The sequence below is a fragment of the Nyctereutes procyonoides genome, unplaced genomic scaffold (genome assembly GCF_905146905.1).
Source record: "Nyctereutes procyonoides isolate TBG_1078 unplaced genomic scaffold, NYPRO_anot_genome, whole genome shotgun sequence".
NCBI classification, from domain to species: Eukaryota; Metazoa; Chordata; class Mammalia; order Carnivora; family Canidae; genus Nyctereutes; species Nyctereutes procyonoides.
In genome coordinates this window covers 4,034,084-4,054,399 of record NW_026575146.1, presented here as the reverse complement: position 1 = coordinate 4,054,399, position 20,316 = coordinate 4,034,084, and the positions used below count along the sequence as shown (strand labels likewise).

General features: G+C 35.8%; 1 protein-coding gene across 1 annotated transcript in view; it reads right to left on the bottom strand.

The window, feature by feature from the left end:
* The window catches only part of ADGB (androglobin), a 157,608-nt gene that overhangs the window by 70,479 nt on the left and 66,813 nt on the right, over positions 1-20,316 (bottom strand). Inside the window, exons 12-17 of the mRNA XM_055311188.1 lie at positions 18,134-18,224; positions 13,342-13,471; positions 6,301-6,334; positions 5,252-5,435; positions 4,421-4,484; positions 2,237-2,339 (exon numbers count right to left, since the gene is read on the bottom strand). Coding sequence (XP_055167163.1) covers positions 2,237-2,339; positions 4,421-4,484; positions 5,252-5,435; positions 6,301-6,334; positions 13,342-13,471; positions 18,134-18,224 — 606 coding nt within the window. The remainder of the gene's footprint in view (positions 1-2,236; positions 2,340-4,420; positions 4,485-5,251; positions 5,436-6,300; positions 6,335-13,341; positions 13,472-18,133; positions 18,225-20,316) is intronic.

The window sequence follows — 20,316 nt, the reverse complement described above, 5'->3', positions numbered from 1 at the left end:
AAGAACAGAAGAGTAGTAAGAGGACAGACAAGACTGTCTCATAGGAGTAACCCATCACTTTAATCATCTGAGCACAAATCACAATGCCCCTCTAGATGCAGTTTTAAGGAAGAAAAGCACCACACATGGGATAATAGATTTTCCTAAGATAGTGACAAAGCAATGTGGAAATATCCCATTGTTTAATCTACGTTTTTACTTTTAACTCTCAGCTCTATGTGTAGAAATAGCAAATAATGAACAAAAATTTAATTTTAACATTATACGTTCCTCTTAAAATGAATAAAGAACATAGACTATTCTTCATCAGTAGCTAAGACCAAAACACTTTTTAAATTTAAAAAAAATTGAGACAAAACTGACACATGTTATTGTATTAATTTTAGGTGTACCATATAATGATTTGGTATTTGCATATATTTTGAAATGATTACCATGAAAATTTAGTTAACACCCCTTACTACACACAATTACAATTTTTTTCTTTTAATGAGAATCTTTAAGATTTACTCTTTTAGCCACTTTCAAATATACAATACAGTGTCATTAACCAGTGACTCTGGTGTACATTACAGCTTCAGGAATTATTTTACCTTATATTTTTACCCTACTTCCAGAAAACACTCAAACTGAGGATACAAGGGCACAACAATGACTTGAAACATCTCTACGCACATAGAATTTCAATGTTTTAGGACATGCTGTGGCTTAGGAGTTATTAATATCTATACTAAGCTTACACCATTAAGTTTGGCAAGTTTACTCAACAAATATTTATTGTCTACTACTATACACTAGACACCATTCAAAACATTGGCTATAACTGGGTGGAAAATCATAGTCCCTGTGATCAAGGTTGGTAGTACATTAAATAGTAAGCATTCAGCAAATATTTATGGTACCTCCACAGTGCCAGGTAATATAAATTTGAATTATAGATAATTTGATTTTGCTGTTTACGCTTTGCTTTTTCTATAAGAGCCATAGCTTTTCTTTGATCACATAGGATAAACATGATTGATCTTGGGAAATCCAGTAAAAATATTTATTTCATCTAAAATAGGAGGTAATATTTTGAATTTTATTTACCAAAAATAAAGAAAAATTTTCAATTATGAATATTTTTTAAGATTTTATTTACTTATTCATGAGAGACACACAGAGAGAGAGAGGCAGAGACACAGGCAGAGGGAGAAGCAGGCTCCATGCAGGGAGCCCGATGTGGGACTTGATCCCGGGTCTCCAGGATCACACCCTGGGAGGAAGGTGGCCTAAGCTGCTGAGTCACCCAGGCTGCCCCATATTTTCTTTAAAATGGATAATGTGATCTGTTTAGCCAAGTTTATCTTAATTAAAAATAAAACTACAGGTAAGATTAAAAACAAACCATAGGTAAAACTATAGACTGATAAGAAAAAAGATGTTTCTTGATCTGTTTTTAAATAAACAGATTTAACTTTAACAAAACAGGACAGAGAATGGTGTTTTATGCATATGTACAAGGGGCTGGTCTCAGAGAGAAGCAAGAACAGTCCATCCATGAGAGCAAGAGGGAAGGTGACTAGAATTGTGAAGAGCTCCTTGTGGGAAGATGAGGTGGGTCATTCCTGATTTTTGTCTATCTGTCCAGTGAAGATAGCAGTAAGGTCATCCCCTGAAAATGCAAGAGGATGAGAGCAACGGTTGGGGAGATCTGGAGGTTTGAGATAGTCATCCACGAGGACAAGAGCAGGCAGTGCATGAACCAGGAAACCATGTGCATGGCCATACTTAGGGGCCCCTTTGAAATGTGTATCCCTCAGTTGAAAGTGGGGCTAGCTGACAGGATTATTTTTCCTCCAGTTGCATTCAGCTACTCTGATGCACACAGGTAAGGTGTATGTATGCACAGGTAAGAAAGAGTGTATGTTTTTCAATAGATTTTAAAAGACCCAAGAATGATGACATATAGAGGTAGAAAGAAACACAGAGAGACTAGTCATGACAGAGACATAAACACAGGACTAAAACAAGGAGAGGCAGAGGTGGCAAGAGGGAGCATCACCAATGATATCTGAGGAGCAAGAGCATCATAGAAGGTGGTATAAGGGTGACTCTTGTAGAGACTCTGGAGAGGAAATAGTTTTCTTCATCCAGAGCTTTAAAATCTTGTATTAAAAAAAAAATCTTGTATTTCCCCTAGACTGAATGAAAGTAAGCTGGGCTTAAGACTATAATTTTCTCATATCTCACTTACCTCCAGATTCTCCCCATCGTACCAATGCAGAAAAGGAAACCAGTAGTTCAATAGGTTTTAGACTATCCACAAATAAATAGTAGGATACACGTTCATCTGTGAACTGCAAGAAATCAGGTGAATCATTGAACTTAATATTTAGTCTATCAATGCTGTATTTGCCACTTTAATAATAACACAATACCTTGTTTATAGAGGACCTACTGTGTTCTAGACACCACAATAAGTACCTTACAGTTTTTTTTTAATTTTTTTTTTTTTTTATTTATGATAGTCACAGAGAGAAAGAGGCAGAGACACAGGCAGAGGGAGAAGCAGGCTCCATGCACCGGGAGCCCGATGTGGGATTCGATCCCGGGTCTCCAGGATCGCGCCCTGGGCCAAAGGCAGGCGCCAAACCGCTGCGCCACCCAGGGATCCCCAGTACCTTACAGTTTTAATGATATAAAGAAAAATCATGCTGGGTAAATGTTGGCAATAGTCTATGGAAGCTGGGTCTATAGGATCTGTGTGAAACTGACTGCTCTGTCAGAGAGAGTCAAAACTCTTCATGAACAAAGTAAAGGAGTATGCTTGTTCCAGAAATAACAAATGGAGGAGACTGGGCTGATGGCTGACCAGGGCTCTGAGAATGCAGGTTCCTGATAACTTTGGCAGAGAATGGAAATGTCTAATGGGGTTGTATTAAGGTATTTTATAGGGCAGTATGTGATATGAACACTTTTTTACAAGATCTTCAGAAATATAGCCATTGCACATTTGTTTAAGGATTTTATTTATTTAATCGAGAGAGAGAGAGAGAGAGAGAGAGAGAGAGAGAGAGAGAGAGGCACAGGTACAGGCAGAGGGAGAAGCAGGCTCCATGCAGAGAGCCCAACGTGGGACTGTATCCTGGGTCTCCAGTATCACACCCTGGGCTGAAGGCGGCGCTAAACTGCCGAGTCACCGTGGCTGCCCTAGCCATTGCACATTAATGCACCAGACTGGATTTTTGTTTTGAAGGTGCAGGAGAGTACTGAGTAAAACCAGAACTACCCTTAAAGGACAGCCACATAAGGGTTACATGAACATGAACTCAATCCATCCTGTATGGGTACTGTTAACATCTATAATCATGGATGAAGAAACTGAAACACAAAGAGAATAAGTAATCTGCGAAAGGTCACAGAGCTTGCAAGTAGCAAAGCTGAGACTCAAAAGTAGGTCTATTTGCCAGCAACAGGGCTGGTCTTTGAAACTATTGTACTTTTATTGTCTCTCTCTGCTTGCTGCTTCAATGACTGATGGCATAGGGTAAGTGTGTTAAATTAATTTCATTGCTATTATACATTAAGAGCTTTCATATCATTTTACAGAATATTTAAATAAACAATTAAAATATGATAGAAAAACCTCTAGTGATACTGTGAAAAACGCAACCTTGTTATTTAATAAAATATGACAAGATTCCTGGAAATGCTCCAGACAACATAAATATGTTTTAAATGATTGCTTCCCCCAATATTTTTCAATAATAAGCATTTGTCATTTATCTTTTTTGTTTCCTTTTAGCTGACACATGTTGGTTATAAAGATGGTTGTTTCAAGCACTCAAGTATTCACTCTCTAAAATTATGAAGGAAGCTGAGGGTTGCCAGCCCAGTGTGCATGCCAGAGGAGGAGTTTATGCACAGAGCTCATCTGCTGCTATTTTTGAGAGTCTGAGAATTTGGGGACAGTATGACCCTGGAGGTCACAGGGAGGTACCCTGGTCTAGTGTCTGCACAGGTCACCTCTGGATGTCCCCTGCCCCACCTACATACTGAGCACCAATGGAGCAGAAAGGGGTAGAGAGCATAGAAATGTGCTTTGTCTTAGGAATAGCATGTAATTCAATAGATGCTAATTGAAATCAAATATAATGAATTTATTTGTGCTTCAGTTATTCATAAATCAAACATTTTTAATGTGAATTTATACAATGAAGCTCAGGATTGAACATAATCAGATGAATCACACTTGGAGATATGAGGTAGCAGAATTTTGCTTATTGGCTGTGTAAGGAATTAAGAATTGATTTTGTTTTGTTTAATATAATTACGAATTTAGAAATGCTTGATAGATTTGAAGGTGTTTTCCACTGGCATGATTTAATAAAAAATTTACATAAAAGAAGGAAAAGAGAAGAGATCATAATATATTTACCTTGAATTCTGTTTTTTGAAAGTTAAAGCAATATGAACTTGGCTTGTGAAAAATATATATATTCCTGAAAAACATTATTTATAACAGGTTACCATTGTCATATGCAACAGACTAGTACTATATGTTAATAAGTTTCTTAGAATCAAATAATTACAGGCAGAACAAGGTAAAGACAGATGAAAAATTTTAAAAATAGTAACAACCTAGAAGAAAAGTGGTTGCCAAGGGCTGGGAGTGGGGGAAATGGGAAGACACTGGTAAATGGGTGCAAATGTCCAGTTATAAGCTGAATAAGTTCCAAGGATCTAATGTATACCAGGGTGACTATACTTAATACTGGATTGTATCGCTGAAATTTACAAAGAGAGTAGAACTTACGTGTGTCTGCCTCCACCCTCCAAATTGGTAAATGTGTGAGGTGTTGGATGTGTTAACTCGATGGGGAGAATCTTCCACAATGTATATCATTTCATCACCATGTACATTTTAAATATCTTATCATTTTATTTATAAATTATGTCAGTTAAGCTGGGCAAAAAATAATGAAAACTGCATTGAATTAGTTGTCCAAAAGAGACAAACATGATCCCTCTCAGTGAATAAACTATCTTTATTCTGATCAACAAATAAGTGTCTGAGGGTGACCTGAAACTGGCCTGAGATCTGGCTCTTAATATTCTGTGGACAATCAACTCACCTATTTTTCTAACATTTTTGTTTGAAATTAGATCAACACCAGACTAATATTGGTTTAACTCTTTTGAATGATAGCTAAAAATTAATGGCTTACATATCCACTATAACTAATGGACACAAAATATTTATACTTACTGAAAGCATACACAAAAGTCTTCAAAATCCAACCATATTTCTTTAGAAACACTATTATTTATTGTTGCAAACTCCTCCTGTGATTTCTCCTGTGTTGCTGTTGTCTGGCTGATCAAATCTCTTTCCAAACTATATCCTTCACCCTGATGGGCTCCGTCATTCAGCCCAAGTTCCATCAGTTCGTCTGTGCGTAGCAGAAAACAAAAATGTCAATTGCACCTATGTTGTTAAATAGGGAGTTCCTGAGATATGGGAAATTATAGAGCAGAGCTTGCATAGTGAAGTCTATTTTTGAGAAAAGAAAAAAAATTTCCTGAGGCAATCCTTTACATGCAAGCCTCATATATGGGGAGATCCATGCAGAGACACATTTTCATACACTTGGAAGAATTTAATCCTAACTTAAATGGCATAGTGTTCAAAATTTGAAATCTCTCTCACAAATTTGCGTGCCCATTCTTTACAGATTATAAAGTTCTAGCAGAAATTAGCTAGGTTAGGTACTTAACACCTGCTCTAGGCAGACATGTTCGTATAAGAGGGAATGGCTCATGCACCAGAAAAAGATAGAACCTTGGAGAGCTATTGCAATAAATATATTTCAAGAAGCCATTGAACTGCTCCCCATGGTTAGTGATTCTGCATTTTATCTTAGGTTGATCAAGTAATGTCATGAAGGTCTTAGAGGCTTCTTGAATTATAATGTGCACATGCCACAAAACTCGTTTTTTTGGATTTGAGGATTGGCCAAATCTTTGTTTAGGAACTGGGGAATTGGCAATGGTTTCCATGCTTTGATCATCACATGCATGTATTAAAACACACGAACTGTACTTGTGAGCCCTTAATCAGATCATCTTTTATTTGGACTTTAAGCATGAATTTGACAAGTAAGATTATCTGATTTTTCTAGCCCAGAGTAGATTAAATTTAACACATCAGAGGAGGCCCCTGAGAGCCAAGAGAAGGGAGAGCTAAGAGCTGTCAAGAAGCAGAGGTCCCTTTGTGCTTTGATGTTTATAGAAGTCATGAGAAGATTATTAATTTACCTTTTCCAAGGATAACTTGTGAAAGAATATTACTCTGTGAAGTGAAAAGAACACATTAAGAAACCATTTATAAATTCAGCAAAATCTGTTAGCTATCTAAAGCACCAATGTTTTTAAGAGTCAATACTTTCTTTTAATCATTGAAGAAACAGATTTCTGCAAATGTTACTAAAACATGATAAAGCAGAAACTTTGTTTTTAACTTTAAAGTTCAACGATGTGAATTTAATTAAATAATTGGCTGAGGGTTTAAAGTTGTGACATTAAAACATTAGAACATGAGAGTTTATTAAATGATTGAGTCTTAAAAGTTAAACTAAAACAATAGTATCCTTAAGTAGTTATTCTGCTTGGTATGAAGCACCCGGCATTGTTATGGACTGAATATAATGAGATTATAATTAGCAAGTAATATACAGAATCTAGAAAGGTGGATTTCAAATTATAAAAATGGTTCTTCCAAATTTTAACAGGGAAATTAAGTTGATTTTGCTTTGTGCAACTCTGCTTTCTCTGGAACACAATTAAAATATGTGTAAAAGTAAAATGTACAAACTCATACAGACAAATGATTGATGATAGCAACAATATTTTGGGTGATGGAAAGGCAGGTGATAACAGAGCAAAGCTAACTGAGAAGCAAGTGAGAAGCAAGCCCATCCATGACTTAGGGCCCCAGAAATAATTAGCAGGTATCTGAGAAGAAGAGAATGATACATGGACCCATATCAAAATATAGGAATGATTAAGGAACAGATAAATCCCTACTTTGCCCTAATCCTTTCTGGTTTAGCATCTAGCCTTCTTCTGCCTAAACAGGACACTAGAAATTGCTTCATGAGGAGAAATTAAATGAGAAATCTCCAGATCTGGGTTCACAGGTACCGTGGGAAACAGAAAAAGCTACTATGCAGGGAGGAGAGGAATTAAGTGAAAGTCCACATGCTAAACTTTGAGACTTTCAGCTCCTCTGTGCTGCTTGGCTTCTGTAACACTGATGGTTAAATGTACACCAAACTCTGTGACCCATTCTATGCCAGGAGGGAGATTAGAGGACTCCTAACTGGAGAAACTGACCAAAGCCAGGGAAAAACCTCAAGGAATCTACATTTGGAGCTAATCCCACCCCCAGATGAAGCTCATTTATCCCCAATTATCCTAAATTAATTATCCTGCCAGCTGACAAGCTTATCATTTCTATAAAGCCACTTCCAATCAGCAGCTCTTTAATGCCATGAATTCCTTAGATATATATGTGTAACAAAGTATCACCAGACAATGAAGGATGGAGTCTTAATGAGAGCTCTTAGAAACTAAAAATAGGAAAGTGAAATAAACTCAACAGAAAGTCTGGATGACAAAGTTGACACAAAAGACAAAGATATTAAATCTATAAATCTTTTAAAAGAAAACATTGGAGAAAGCTTCATGACTTTGGATTTGGCAGTGATTTGTTGGCCAAGACACTAAACAACAACAACAACAAATTTAAAAATAGATAAATTGGACTACCTCGAAATAAAAAAAATTCTGTGCATCAAAGGACAAATTGATACAGTGAAAATGCCACCTACAGAATAGGAGAAAATATTTGTAAATCATGTATCTGATAAAAGGGTAGCATCAACAATAGGAACAACAAAAACCAAATAAACCAATTTAAAAATGTGCAAAGGTCTTAGATATTTATCCAAAGAAGATACACAGGTGACCAACAAGCATATGAAAAGATGCTCAACATCACTAATCATTAGGGACATGAAGATCAAAAGTATAATGAGATATAATTTCATACCCGTTACGATGGCTACTCTTATAAAATAAAAGCAGGAGTTAATGTTGGTGAGGATATGGAGAAATTGGAAGTCTTGTGCAGTTTAGTGAGAACATAAAGTGAAAAACAGCATGGTAGCTCCTGAAAAATTAAAGTACACTTACCATGTGATCCAACAATTCCACATGTGGATATAAACACAACAGAATTGAAAGCAGTATCTCAAGGAGATATTTGTACACCTGTGATTATATCAGCATTATTCACCAAACATCCATTGCTGGATGAATGAATAAACAAAATGTGAAGGATAGATAGATAGATACATAGATAGATACATAGATAGAGGAATTTCTTTCCTTTAAGGCTGAATAATATTATGAATATATTATTATGAATATATAATATTCATATAATATATTATGCATATTATTCAGCCTTAAAGGAAGAAATTCTGACACACACTTCAATATGGGATGAACCGTGAGAACATTATACTAAGTAAAATAAGTCAGTCACAAAAATACACAAAAATACTGTAGATTCCATTTACACAAAGTACCTAGAGTAGTCAAATTCATAGAGACAACAGTGGGATGGTGATTCTAAGGGACCAAGAAAGGGGGAATAGACAACTCTTTATTGAGCATAGAGTTTTAGTTTTGTAAAATGAAATAAGATATGGAGATTGGTTGCCTGACAATGTGAATGTACTTAAAATTGTACTGAGAAGAAGGAATTCTCCAGGAAACAGAATTAAGAAAAATCATCCAAAACTGAAGAAATCCTTCAGGAAAGAGTATTAAGAGAAATTACCAGAACTAAACAACATGAGTTTCCAGGTTGAGTGGGCTCATGGAACACTCAGCAAAGTTAAGATTCATGCCAAGGCCAACCACTGCAAAGTTTATTCCAAGAATGAAAAGAAGGTCCTAAAAATTTTCAAGACAACAAAGTCACATATAAATGATTAAGAATCCCAATGTTATCTGTATTCCCAAGAGCAATGCTTATGCTGTACATAAATATTGTAGAATGATACCAAGATCAAGATAATTTACAAATTTGAGGTGCCTAAGTAGCTCAGTTGGTTAGGCATCCAACTCTTGATATTGGCTCAGATGGTGAGATTGAGCCCCACATTGGGCTCCACACTGTGCATGGAGCTTGTTTAGGATTCTCTCTCCCTCTCCCTCTGCTCCTCCCCTAACTCTTAAAAAAAAAAAAGATAATTTTCAAACTCATCACCTAACATAGTTAACCTATTCTACTTTGTGTGTGTGTGTATGTGTGTGTGTGGTGATATTCAGTAAAGTTTTAAAAAAGAAGAAAAAAAGGAAAGCAATGCTTGAAGTTAGAACAAGGGGTTAAGGAAGAACTTCAAAATTCTGAAAGAAATTACTTCTGAACTAGAATCTATATCCCACCAAAATATAAATCAGGTGGAAGGTGGATTATAGACTACTACAAGCATATAAATTCGCATTATTTCCACTTTCTACACATCTTTTCTCCAGAAGTTTTGGAAAATACACCTCTTGAAAATTAGGTTATAATCTAGAAGAAGAACATAGTTTTCAGGAAATAAGAAATCCATCAGGGAGAGACAAAAGAAAGTCTCAAGATGACAGATATAAGGTTGCATTCATTTGAACTGGAGCAAGACAGCAAAGGATTCTGGGGTGAAGGGGTTTGTCTCCAGGAACACACTGGCATTTATAGAACACCTAGAGTTTGTGTGTGCCCAACAGTCTTTAGAGGAAATTAATTTTTTTTGTTAGAAGAAATTAATTAATTCTTTTTCTTTCTTTCTTTCTTTCTTTCTTTCTTTCTTTCTTTCTTTCTCTCTCTTTCATATTTGGGAAGGTTTACTAATGTTTCATAGAAAAGTAATCAAATGGAAAAAATGCAGTAATTAGCTTGTACAAAGGCTGTATAAGAAATGCCATTGTATTTGCCTCCACAGTAATAATCCTTACATAGCTAGAATATTGATTCAACAAATAAATCTGGAAGACAGAAGGAAGTGGAGATTCGCCATGGTGAGTGAGGACAGGAGTGCTAAATCCTCATCTTCTGCAATGGATAATATCTAAATTGACAGATCAAGAAATAAAAGAACCTCATCATTCAGTAAATATGTAATGGTGTCTGCCATATGCTAGGTATATTCACCAGTGTTGAGAGAAAAACAGTGTGATGATGATAAAATCATCATCTCTGTCTTCATAAGGCCTACTATTTACAAATAGATACAAACCAGAAGAAATACAAAAAAATAAAAGTAATTGACTCTCTAGAGGGGAAGACTAAGGCCAATATTGAGGAGGGATAAGACAGATTTATTATTTTTAATAATGTTTTTGACTTTTAAAAATTATTTCATGGAATAGCTTAAAACCAAAGAAAAAATTTAAAAATGTTAAAATCTATTAATTCTTCTTACCAGAATTATCATTTGTTAATCTGCTTTTCAACTAATACTAAAAAAAAAAAAATTGTTTACCTGTATGCAATGGCATGCCCTGCAAGGTATCTTATGTCATCTAGAGAAGTTAGCAAAATAAACTACGGTTCATTCACATAATGAAACATTATTCAACTTTAAGAATAAAGACACTCTTTATGTATAGATATGAAATTATCTCCAGTATGTATTAAGTAAAAACTCCTTTGTTAAATTTTGAATAGAAAATGGGAGGTTAAGGAATATTGCATGTGTGTTTCTCTGAATTTACATAATAAAACCCAGAAAGTGTCCTACAGAGCCCACAGCAGTGAAAATGGAGAAGTATATTAATGGAAACAAGACTTCTTCATGTAGCTTTATATTTTTATTTTTAAAATTTTTTTTAAAGATTTACTTATTTATTTGAGAGACAGACTATATGAGCAAGAGTGGCCAAGGAAATGGGAGAGAGAATCCCAAGCAGACTCTCTGCTGAGCAGGGATTGATTTCATGCCCTTGAGATGATGACCTGAGCTGAAATCAAGAGTTGGACACTTAATTGACTGTGCTACCCAGGCACCCCTTATATTTTTATTTTTGAATATGTGAACATATTACCTATTTAAAAACAAACACCCTTTTACACCCACCACACTAGCAAAAGTTGAAATATCAGGCATTATCAGCGTTGGCCAGGATGTGGTGCAAAGAAAATTCTTGTCCAGGGCTGACAGAAGTAAATATTGATACACCTGTATTAGAAAATTGTTCGGCATGTTAAATTGCTGAATGCCCTATGATTCATTGATCATGCTCCCAGATTTATATCCTGGAGCAGGGTTTCCTTGTCTAGTGTGTCCCTTGGGGCCCATGGTTAAAATTTCAGGAATTCAGGAAAATGGATGGTTGAAAAAAATTCATCTTTAGTTCAAGTTCAGTATTTTCTTCAGTCCCCAATTTATCAATCCAGGTAAATAGTCACAATGTTATTAGCAATAACTGTGACCTTACCTATGAAAGAAATCACAGTATCTTACATATTATTACTGTTGTTGCAAACGTCTTAAAATGTCACATGTGTTGATCACTACTCTGAAACTGCAGTTATGAGGCCTGTTGTTAGTTTTCAAGTAGTCATGTGTTACTTGCTACAGATAATCCTGTGACCTGTAGCTGTCCAACCATTTGGCAACTATATTTAGTGGTCATTTCACTACCAAACAGTGAAGTTATGTGTTCTCATGGTGCTAACCCAAACAGCTATTTTGCTTTCCACTGTTCCCTATCATCAATAATCAACTAATATACAGACACAGATGCACTGTCTTCATTGTGTGTTAATGTTCTACAAAATTGGCAAAGGGAGTCATGATACAAAGAAGTTCACAAACCCTGGAACTAAGGAAACTCTCTGAGACATGTGTACAGGGACATGCAAGAATAGTTGTGGTATTAAAAAAAAAAAAAGAATAGTTGTGGTATTACTGCTCATAAAAGTAAGAAACAAGCATCTCCCACTGTTTATAGCAGCAGTATCAACAATAGCCAAACTACGGAAAGAGACAAGCTGTCCATCAACAGATGAATGGCTAAAGAAGATGTGAGATATATAGATAGATAGATAGGTATCTATCTATCTATCTATCTATCTATCTATATATCAGATACACTCACTATATACACACACATACACACCATAGACTATTACTCAGCCAGTGAAAACAACAAAATCTTGCCACTTTCAACAACATGGATGGAGCTAGAGGTATTATGTGCTAAGCAAAATAAGTCAGTCAGAGAGACATACCATATGATTTCACTCATATGTGGAATTTGAGAAACAAAACAGATAAATATATGGGAAGAGGAAAAAAAGAGAGAGGGAAGCAAACTATAGGAGATGCTTAATAGAGAACAAACTGAGGGTTGATGGAAGGATGTGGGTGGGAAACAGACTAGAAGGGTGATGGGCATTAAGGAGGCAACTTGTGATGAGCACTGGGTGTTGTATACAAGTGATGAATCACTAAACTCTACTCCTGAAACCAACATTACATTTTACGTTAACTAACTAGAATTTAAATTTGAAAGAGGAAAAAAGAAACAAGAAACAATGAATGTAGTCATTCATTAACAGTGTGAAAGATTAAGAAAAAAGTAGGTTGGTTGTATATTAAATTCCTTCAACCAGTCAAATGAATAAACTATGACACACAACAAAAGGCAAATCTCATAAACGATGTTAAGTAAAGGAAGCCCCAGAAGCATTAATATAAGGGTCCATTTAAATAAAATTATTTAACAATTAAACTAAGGTTATATTGTTAATAAATATAAACATAATTGGCAAAATTAGAAGAGTATGGACTTGATTAACACCAAACTCTGAATGGTAGTTAGGAGATACAATCTGGAAGAGGCACAGGGGACTTCTGTAAGGAATGAATATGCCACTTTCTAACTAAAAAGTTTATTTTCATAGTTTTCTTTATTCTGTCCAGATGCATATTATACAGTCTTTTGTGTATATTTCATAATTTAAGAAAAAATATTTTATAATTAAGAATTTTACTAATGGGGCACCTGGGTGGCTCAGTCTATAAAGCGTCTGCCTTCAGCTCAGATCATGAACCCGGGGTTCTGGAATCGAGCCCCATGTGGCTCTCTGCTCAGCAGGGAACCTGCTTCTCCCTCTCTCTCTGCCTCTCCCCCTCACTTGTGCTCTCTCTCTCTCTCTCAATCACTCTCAAATAAATAAATAAAATATTCTCTTAAAAAAATAAATAATTGGATCAATAATAAGAGTAACATAGTTACCTGAGATACTGTTCCTGTCAATTGGCTTAAGTCTGGCTGGCTAATAATGGTGGTTTCATCATTTTCAGTCAGGGATGATAAACCAAATCCTGAAGGCACACCTTTCTTAATAAAAGATTGTACAAAATGACTAATGGAAAAAAAAAAACTTCTGTTACCTTAATTTCTTATTTAAAGTTACTAATAAATAATTGCAGTTTTTATAGAGGTATAATTGCCATATAATTAACATTATATTAGTTTCAGGTGTACAACATGGTAATTGGATATTCGTATATATTGTAAGATGACACAAGTCTCGTTAACATCCATCATCACACATAGTTGTAGGGTTTTTTTCCTTGTGATGAGAACTCTTAAGATCTACTATCTTAGCAACTTTCTAACGTACAATACAGCATTGTTAACTACAGGCAGCATGCTGTACATTGGACCTCATGATTTATTTATTTTATAACTAGAAGTTTCTATCTTTTGACCCCACTTTGCCCATTTCACCCACCCCTTTCCTCTGGCAACCATCAATCTGTTCTCTGTATCCTGGGTGTTTGTTTTTGTTTTTGATTTTTTCGATTCCACATATAAGTGAGATCACATGGTAATCATCTTTCTCTGTCTCACTTATTTTACTTAGCAGGATGCCCTCAAAGTCCATGCATGTTATCACAAATGGCAAGATTTCCTTCTTTTTTATGGCTGAATGACAATGCATTGTATATCCAGTAGCAGCAATTGTGTCAACAGTGGAAAATTCTGATTTTTTTTCATTTTATCATCTCCTCCTTTTACATCCAACAACAAATTTTTATTTCATGTTAAAAACATGGACTTGGGGAGATCCCTGGGTGGCTCAGCAGTTTGGCGCCTGCCTTTGGCCCAGGGTGCAATTCTGGGGTCCCAGGATCGAGTCCCTGTCAGGCTCCCTGCATGGAGCCTGCTTCTCCCTCTGCCTGTGTCTCTGCCTCTCTCTCTCTCTCTCTCTCTCTCTCTCTCTCTCATAAATAAATAAATAAATCTTTAAAAAAAAACATGGAGTTGCTTTCTACACTACTGAAGAAATATCTCTGTCAGTCAACGCACTGGTGTAAAAATTTTCTGGAATATGCTTTTAAAACTATTGTCATTTTTAAATGTTGGCGATCAGATTTGACATTTGGACTTGACTTAATTCAACATCTGAGTAATGTATCTGTGAAATGAGGCTCAGAGTCAGAAATTTAATTGTGAGTCTTGAGCACTTTTTAACTGTGACCTTCATACTAGCTACTGAAGTGTACAGTATTTCCTTTCAAGTTAATTGCTTGATGTGACCTTTTGAATTGCCATTGTCATACCTAAAAGTTTATAGGCACAATAAAAAGACATTTGTTATAGTAAATACGTTTTAGGTTAAGTATTTTTCAAAGATAAAATTAAGTTTCATGTATACAGACTTCCTAAACTTTCTCTTTTTTTTCCCCCTTCTAGTGTTCATAGTTCTCAATTCACCTCAAGCTAAGTATCTCTGGTTTACCTGAAACTGCCACTAGAGGGTAGCACAAACATATTTGTGAGCTCGGATTCCCTTTAGGCCAGGAGCCAGGAAGGGCCAGATTTGGCATGTTGCTACAGAGACAGTGTTCCAGGGAAAAGCACTTGTGATACAGTCACTCCCAAAGACTTGCCATAAAAAAGAGCTTGCACTCATGTTGACCTGAGAACTCTGATTGCACAGCAAAGCAGGATAAGGGACCTTTCTTTTGTGTAGGATGAAATGTCATTCACATATTTTTGTTTTTGGCTCTGCCAGATTGAATAAATAAGCTAGGAAATTTATAACAGATTCAAATTGTAACTAAAATAGTTGAATCCAATCAGGTGTCAAAGTCTATAACCTACATCTGGATTGTAGACTTCCATTCACCTTGACCGGATAATAAAGCTGAAATAAGGCCTAAGGAAATCAAGGAAGGGAATAACTCAGGGAATTCGGACTATGAAACCAATCCATTTGTGGTGCCTACTGGCACAGAAATTCTAGAAGTCTGGGTATGGCATTTTGGATCATGAGAAAATTTGTCCTGGTGGTCTGCAGCTCTGGCTCTCAAAATCCACAAAATCTCTGATTAGTATGCAATCTCAATCAGTTGCAAGATAATAATTAAAAATCAGTTGGAATGGAGAAATCATTTAGGGACACTTGGGTGGCTCAGAGCAAATTAGGCTTTCAATGTATAGCATGTTTAATTTTAGCTTCATGATTAAATTACAAGGTACAAGAAAATTTTGGTTTGTAAAAACTAATAACATACATAAGAAAAACTAAGGTTCTCAAAATACTTATGTTTGACTATTTAAACTTCTATAAGGATTTAAATACTAGGCAAGATTTTATTTGCTATGATTTTTGGCTTTTAAAGTACTTAAGGAGATAACAAAATAGTGTTGTAGTAAATGCCATTTAAAATGTTTAAATTTGGCAAAACTAAATTTATTTAAAATTTTAATGGAAATTAGTAGCTCTAGGTATAAAATAAGATTTTATGAAAAATTCAAACAGAAGTTTGAGGAAAAGTAGATCTACAAATTAGTAACAGTAACAAATTTTGGAAGTCAAAGTAGCAGCAAACTGTCTTTTTGATTGATAAAGCTGTCCCTCAAAGCTTGACGTTGCTAACTGCCAGCCATCCGGTCACACTGTTGCCTAGAGGTCCCTCCTAACCCACTTTTCAGCAGTCACTTGTTGGTGGATAGAACTGATAAGAGCCTTGAAGGCAAACGACTTGAAGAATCTCTAATATTTTCAACTTAGAGTTCATAAAATGTAACTTAACTGGTTGTGATGTCAAGAGGGTCTAAAAGTAAAACAATACAATGAACTGATCTCAATTTTGAATGCTTTTTTTCATCAGTTGACATTCCTGTCATGGATCTCAACACCTTCAAGGAAGGCTAACCCATAGCTAATGGTCACTCTCATCTAAGCCCTTCAAAATGTGTCATAAAATTTTACTTAAGTTTAAAAGACATTCAAAAAAAGGACCAAAACATAAATGTAAAACTAGCTGAAAAATCTCAAAGTAAGCATGGCCATGTCACCATTATTCAGATCATGGATGCTAATGTGTCAGCACCCCCTTGTCCTACCTTGTGTGTCCCAAGCATGGACAGTCCTCCTCACCACAATCACCATCATGACTTCCAATACCATGGATTGCTTTTTATTCTTTGCATAGTGTCTGTTAGTAGAATAATTAAAAGCAACCGTGTACTTTTCACACCAGACTTCTGGGGTCTCATATTTGTGTGTGTGACATTCATGCATGTTAGTTTGTAAGACAGAACTCCTTTCACTTTATACCTACAGACCACTGTACTGTATCTGTCTTCGGTTTTACTCTGTGTCTAGTTGCAGTTTTCTTTGTACTTAAATTGCTTGATTTCAGAACTGCCTGAATCTTGACCTGATTTTTTTTTTGGGTGGGGGGGATATTTTCCCATTATATTTTTAGTTTGTGATTATTCCCCCATCTCTCCATCCTTTATTTCTTAGATTCACTTGCTAGTATGTTGGTCTTTTTCAACTTGTCCCATTTGTTTTTACTGCATTTTTACTCATTTATTGATTTATGTTTGGTCTCATCCTTCAGTCTGGATATTGTTTCTGATCTAGTTTTCCATTTTGCTAGTTGTCTTTTTTGCTGTATCTAGTGTCTGATGAAACACATCCGCTGAATTCTTCTTTTCAGTTATTATTGTATTCTGTGAACTCTTGAATTCCTAGAATCCCTATTTGATTTTTAAAAACCATTTACATATTTACATATTATTAATTTTTATGTATTACAGTGTTATTGATGTACAGTTAACAGTATAAATTCAGAGTATAAATTTAGTAATCTTTGACACATGTATATGCCCATGTATTAGTTGCCTATGGCTGTGTAACAAATTACCATAACTTTAGTGGTAATAATCATATCCTCCACTGATGTCACTCACTCTTTCTTTTCATTATTGCTACTTGCAGACTTCTGTTCGCTTCTCTGAACTCATTAGAAATTTTAAATCCAAGATAACAATCTTGCTTTCTATCTCTTTTGTCATTGTCAAACATTAGTATATTTGGATTCCTTCTCCTCCACTTCCTCCTTTTACTTCTTGATTATCCTTGTTGTTCTATTTAAGTTGTTTTTCCCCCCTAAGAGTAACACACTTCGTCTCCCTGGTTTCTATGGCAATCATCTGCTCTTATAATTTCAGTATCAATTAATAACCAAAAGCATTTGTTAGTGCTAATGTTTACGTAAAACAAAAGACTTTACCGTTCTAAAACAGTAGCCAAAGCTGTAGAGCCAGGCATAGTTAAGCTTTATTTCTTTTCTTTATTTTATTTTTAATTTTTATTTATGATAGTCACAGAGAGAGAGAGAGAGAGAGAGAGAGAGGCAGAGACACAGGCAGAGGGAGAAGCAGGCTCCATGCACCGGGAGCCCGACGTGGGATTCGATCCTGGGTCTCCAGGATCGCGCCCTGGGCCAAAGGCAGGCACCAAACTGCTGCGCCACCCAGGGATCCCTTTTTTTTTTTTTTTTAATTTTTATTTAGCTTTATTTTAATGTATTCAGAATTTATCTTAGCTATTTATTACTGTGAAAAAGAATCTAAGAATACTGTTTTCCTATAATCATTGCAGTGATACAAGCTTTAGTCTCTACCTGTAACCAAGGCATAAATTTTTAACCACACAATTCACAAAATACTTCATTTGTCAGCAAGATGTATTTGTGGGAAAGAATGTTAACATACTTACGTTTCTGTTGGAATTGTAAATGGAGTCATCCTATAATTCAAAAATGGACTTGAAATTTCAAGAAATTGTTCAGGCTTCTTTATTATTAGTTCTAAAAGAAACAAGTGGTATGATGTTCTTTTGTTTTTTAATCTTCCAAGATTAAACACATAACTTAACCTCTATTGTAGTGCTGATTAGATTAGCTATTTATCCAGCAAATTTCAAAAGAAGTAACTAGGACTATACTAGGATAAATAGTTGTTTTTTTTTTTTTATTGAAAGGCCATATAGATCCTGACGATATTAGATTTTTATTTTTTTTTAATTTTTATTTATTTATGATAGTCACAGAGATATAGAGAGAGGCAGAGACACAGGCAGAGGGAGAAGCAGGCTCCATCCACCGGGAGCCCGACGTGGGATTCGATCCCGGGTCTCCAGGATCGCGCCCTGGGCCAAAGGCAAGCGCCAAACCACTGCGCCACCCAGGGATCCCGATATTAGATTTTTAAAGTCTGCTTCTCCGTTGCTTTCCAGACTCATGATGTGAAACAATGAAGTCTCAAGGGAGAAGTTAGCTATGTCTCCTTGCTGGACATTTACTGCTACTTCTTTAAAAGTTTTTCATTAAAATCTGCATTCTTTGAGTTAACTTCTGCAACACAATTGCTGAAACATGAAGAAGAAATGCAGACTATTACCTGGAGATGGTAGTAAAAGAACAGAAAAATATAACAAAGTAGAGGTTAGAGGTAGAAAAGAAAGCAATGAATCAAGAAAGGATCCACTCCTAAAGGAGTGGATACTCTGTGGATCCTTCTAAAGGAGTCTGAAATTGATCAAGGAGGAAGAAATTCTCCATGGATATGGCACAGAGCCCAAGCACTCACATAGAGATGATTGTTTTAACAAAAGTTCCTCCAACAGTAGGAAGGATAACTATTGGGAGAGAAAAAAGTGAAGCTTTGACACAAATACATACTTTTCTCTGCTTTTTCCACAGTAACCTCTAAAATAATCTCTCTTTCTCTCTCTCTTTTCCCCTCCCTGTTAATTGTCCTGCTAACTCCTGTTAATTTTCACCTTAAATATTAAGCCAAATAGAAAGAAGAAAGATAATTACAGGGTGAGCCTGCAGGTGGTACACCACAGTTATGGAATCCCACCAATTTCAGGTTTTCTAACCCAGCTTAAACTAGAGCCATCAAAAAAAAAGAAGAAGAAAAGAAAAAAGAAAGAAACTAAAAACCAAAAAACAAACAACTAGAGCCATCACTTACCTAGGATTACACTACAATGGGTAGTGAAATCAGCAAAGGCCTGTATGTTCAATATTTTTCCCCTTCATTTGACTATTATTTGATGCTCTGAATGAACAACCATTTTAAGTGTGGCTCTACACATTGAATTAAAATACAGCATTTAAAAGCAAAAGATTTCCTTTCCAGCATCATGTGAATGCTGATCGTTGGTTCAGAAAGACAGAACAGGAAAGACAATAGAAGGAAGGGCGGGAAGAATAAAAACTGGACAGTTCCTATAAAGCAGCATTTGGCACCAACAGCTTACTACAGAAGCTCAGAGGATATAAAGAAATGAAATAATCAAGCAGGAGAGAGATGCAGATAGGCTAATTAAAAACAAAACAAAACTAATTGACCATTTCTTCTTTCCATCCAAATCAGATATTTCTTTAATCTTTGTTCTTTTCTGGCAAAGATCTAACATGTTGTGCTAGAAAACTTTTACTACCAGCTGGACTGGTTGTATCATGTACGTAGAAAACAAATGTAAGGAAAATTACATGGTTAACAGTTGTAATTTGTATTTTAAAAACATGTAAATTATGGTTGGAAAAAGGAGGCAGGGACCAGGTAAATATTCCCATCTATGTGGCCATTGCTGTTTTAGGATCCTGAGTACCACTGAGACTTACGTATCACATTGTGACAAAGACAAGGTTCTCAGGTCACCATGGATGACTTGATTCAGTAGCAGGAGCAAGCACCATCCAGAGGGGGATAAGCCTTGCTGCATGGGACCAAACGCTTAAAGCATACTCAGAAGCTTCACAGCAATGCCATCAGTAAATCGGCACTAGGTATGTTCATTGTGGCTTTGCCTCCATTGTTCATTCAGGTAACAGGCCCATGAACACAAGTCTCTAATGCAATAACCCCTAGAACTACTGTGGCTGGATG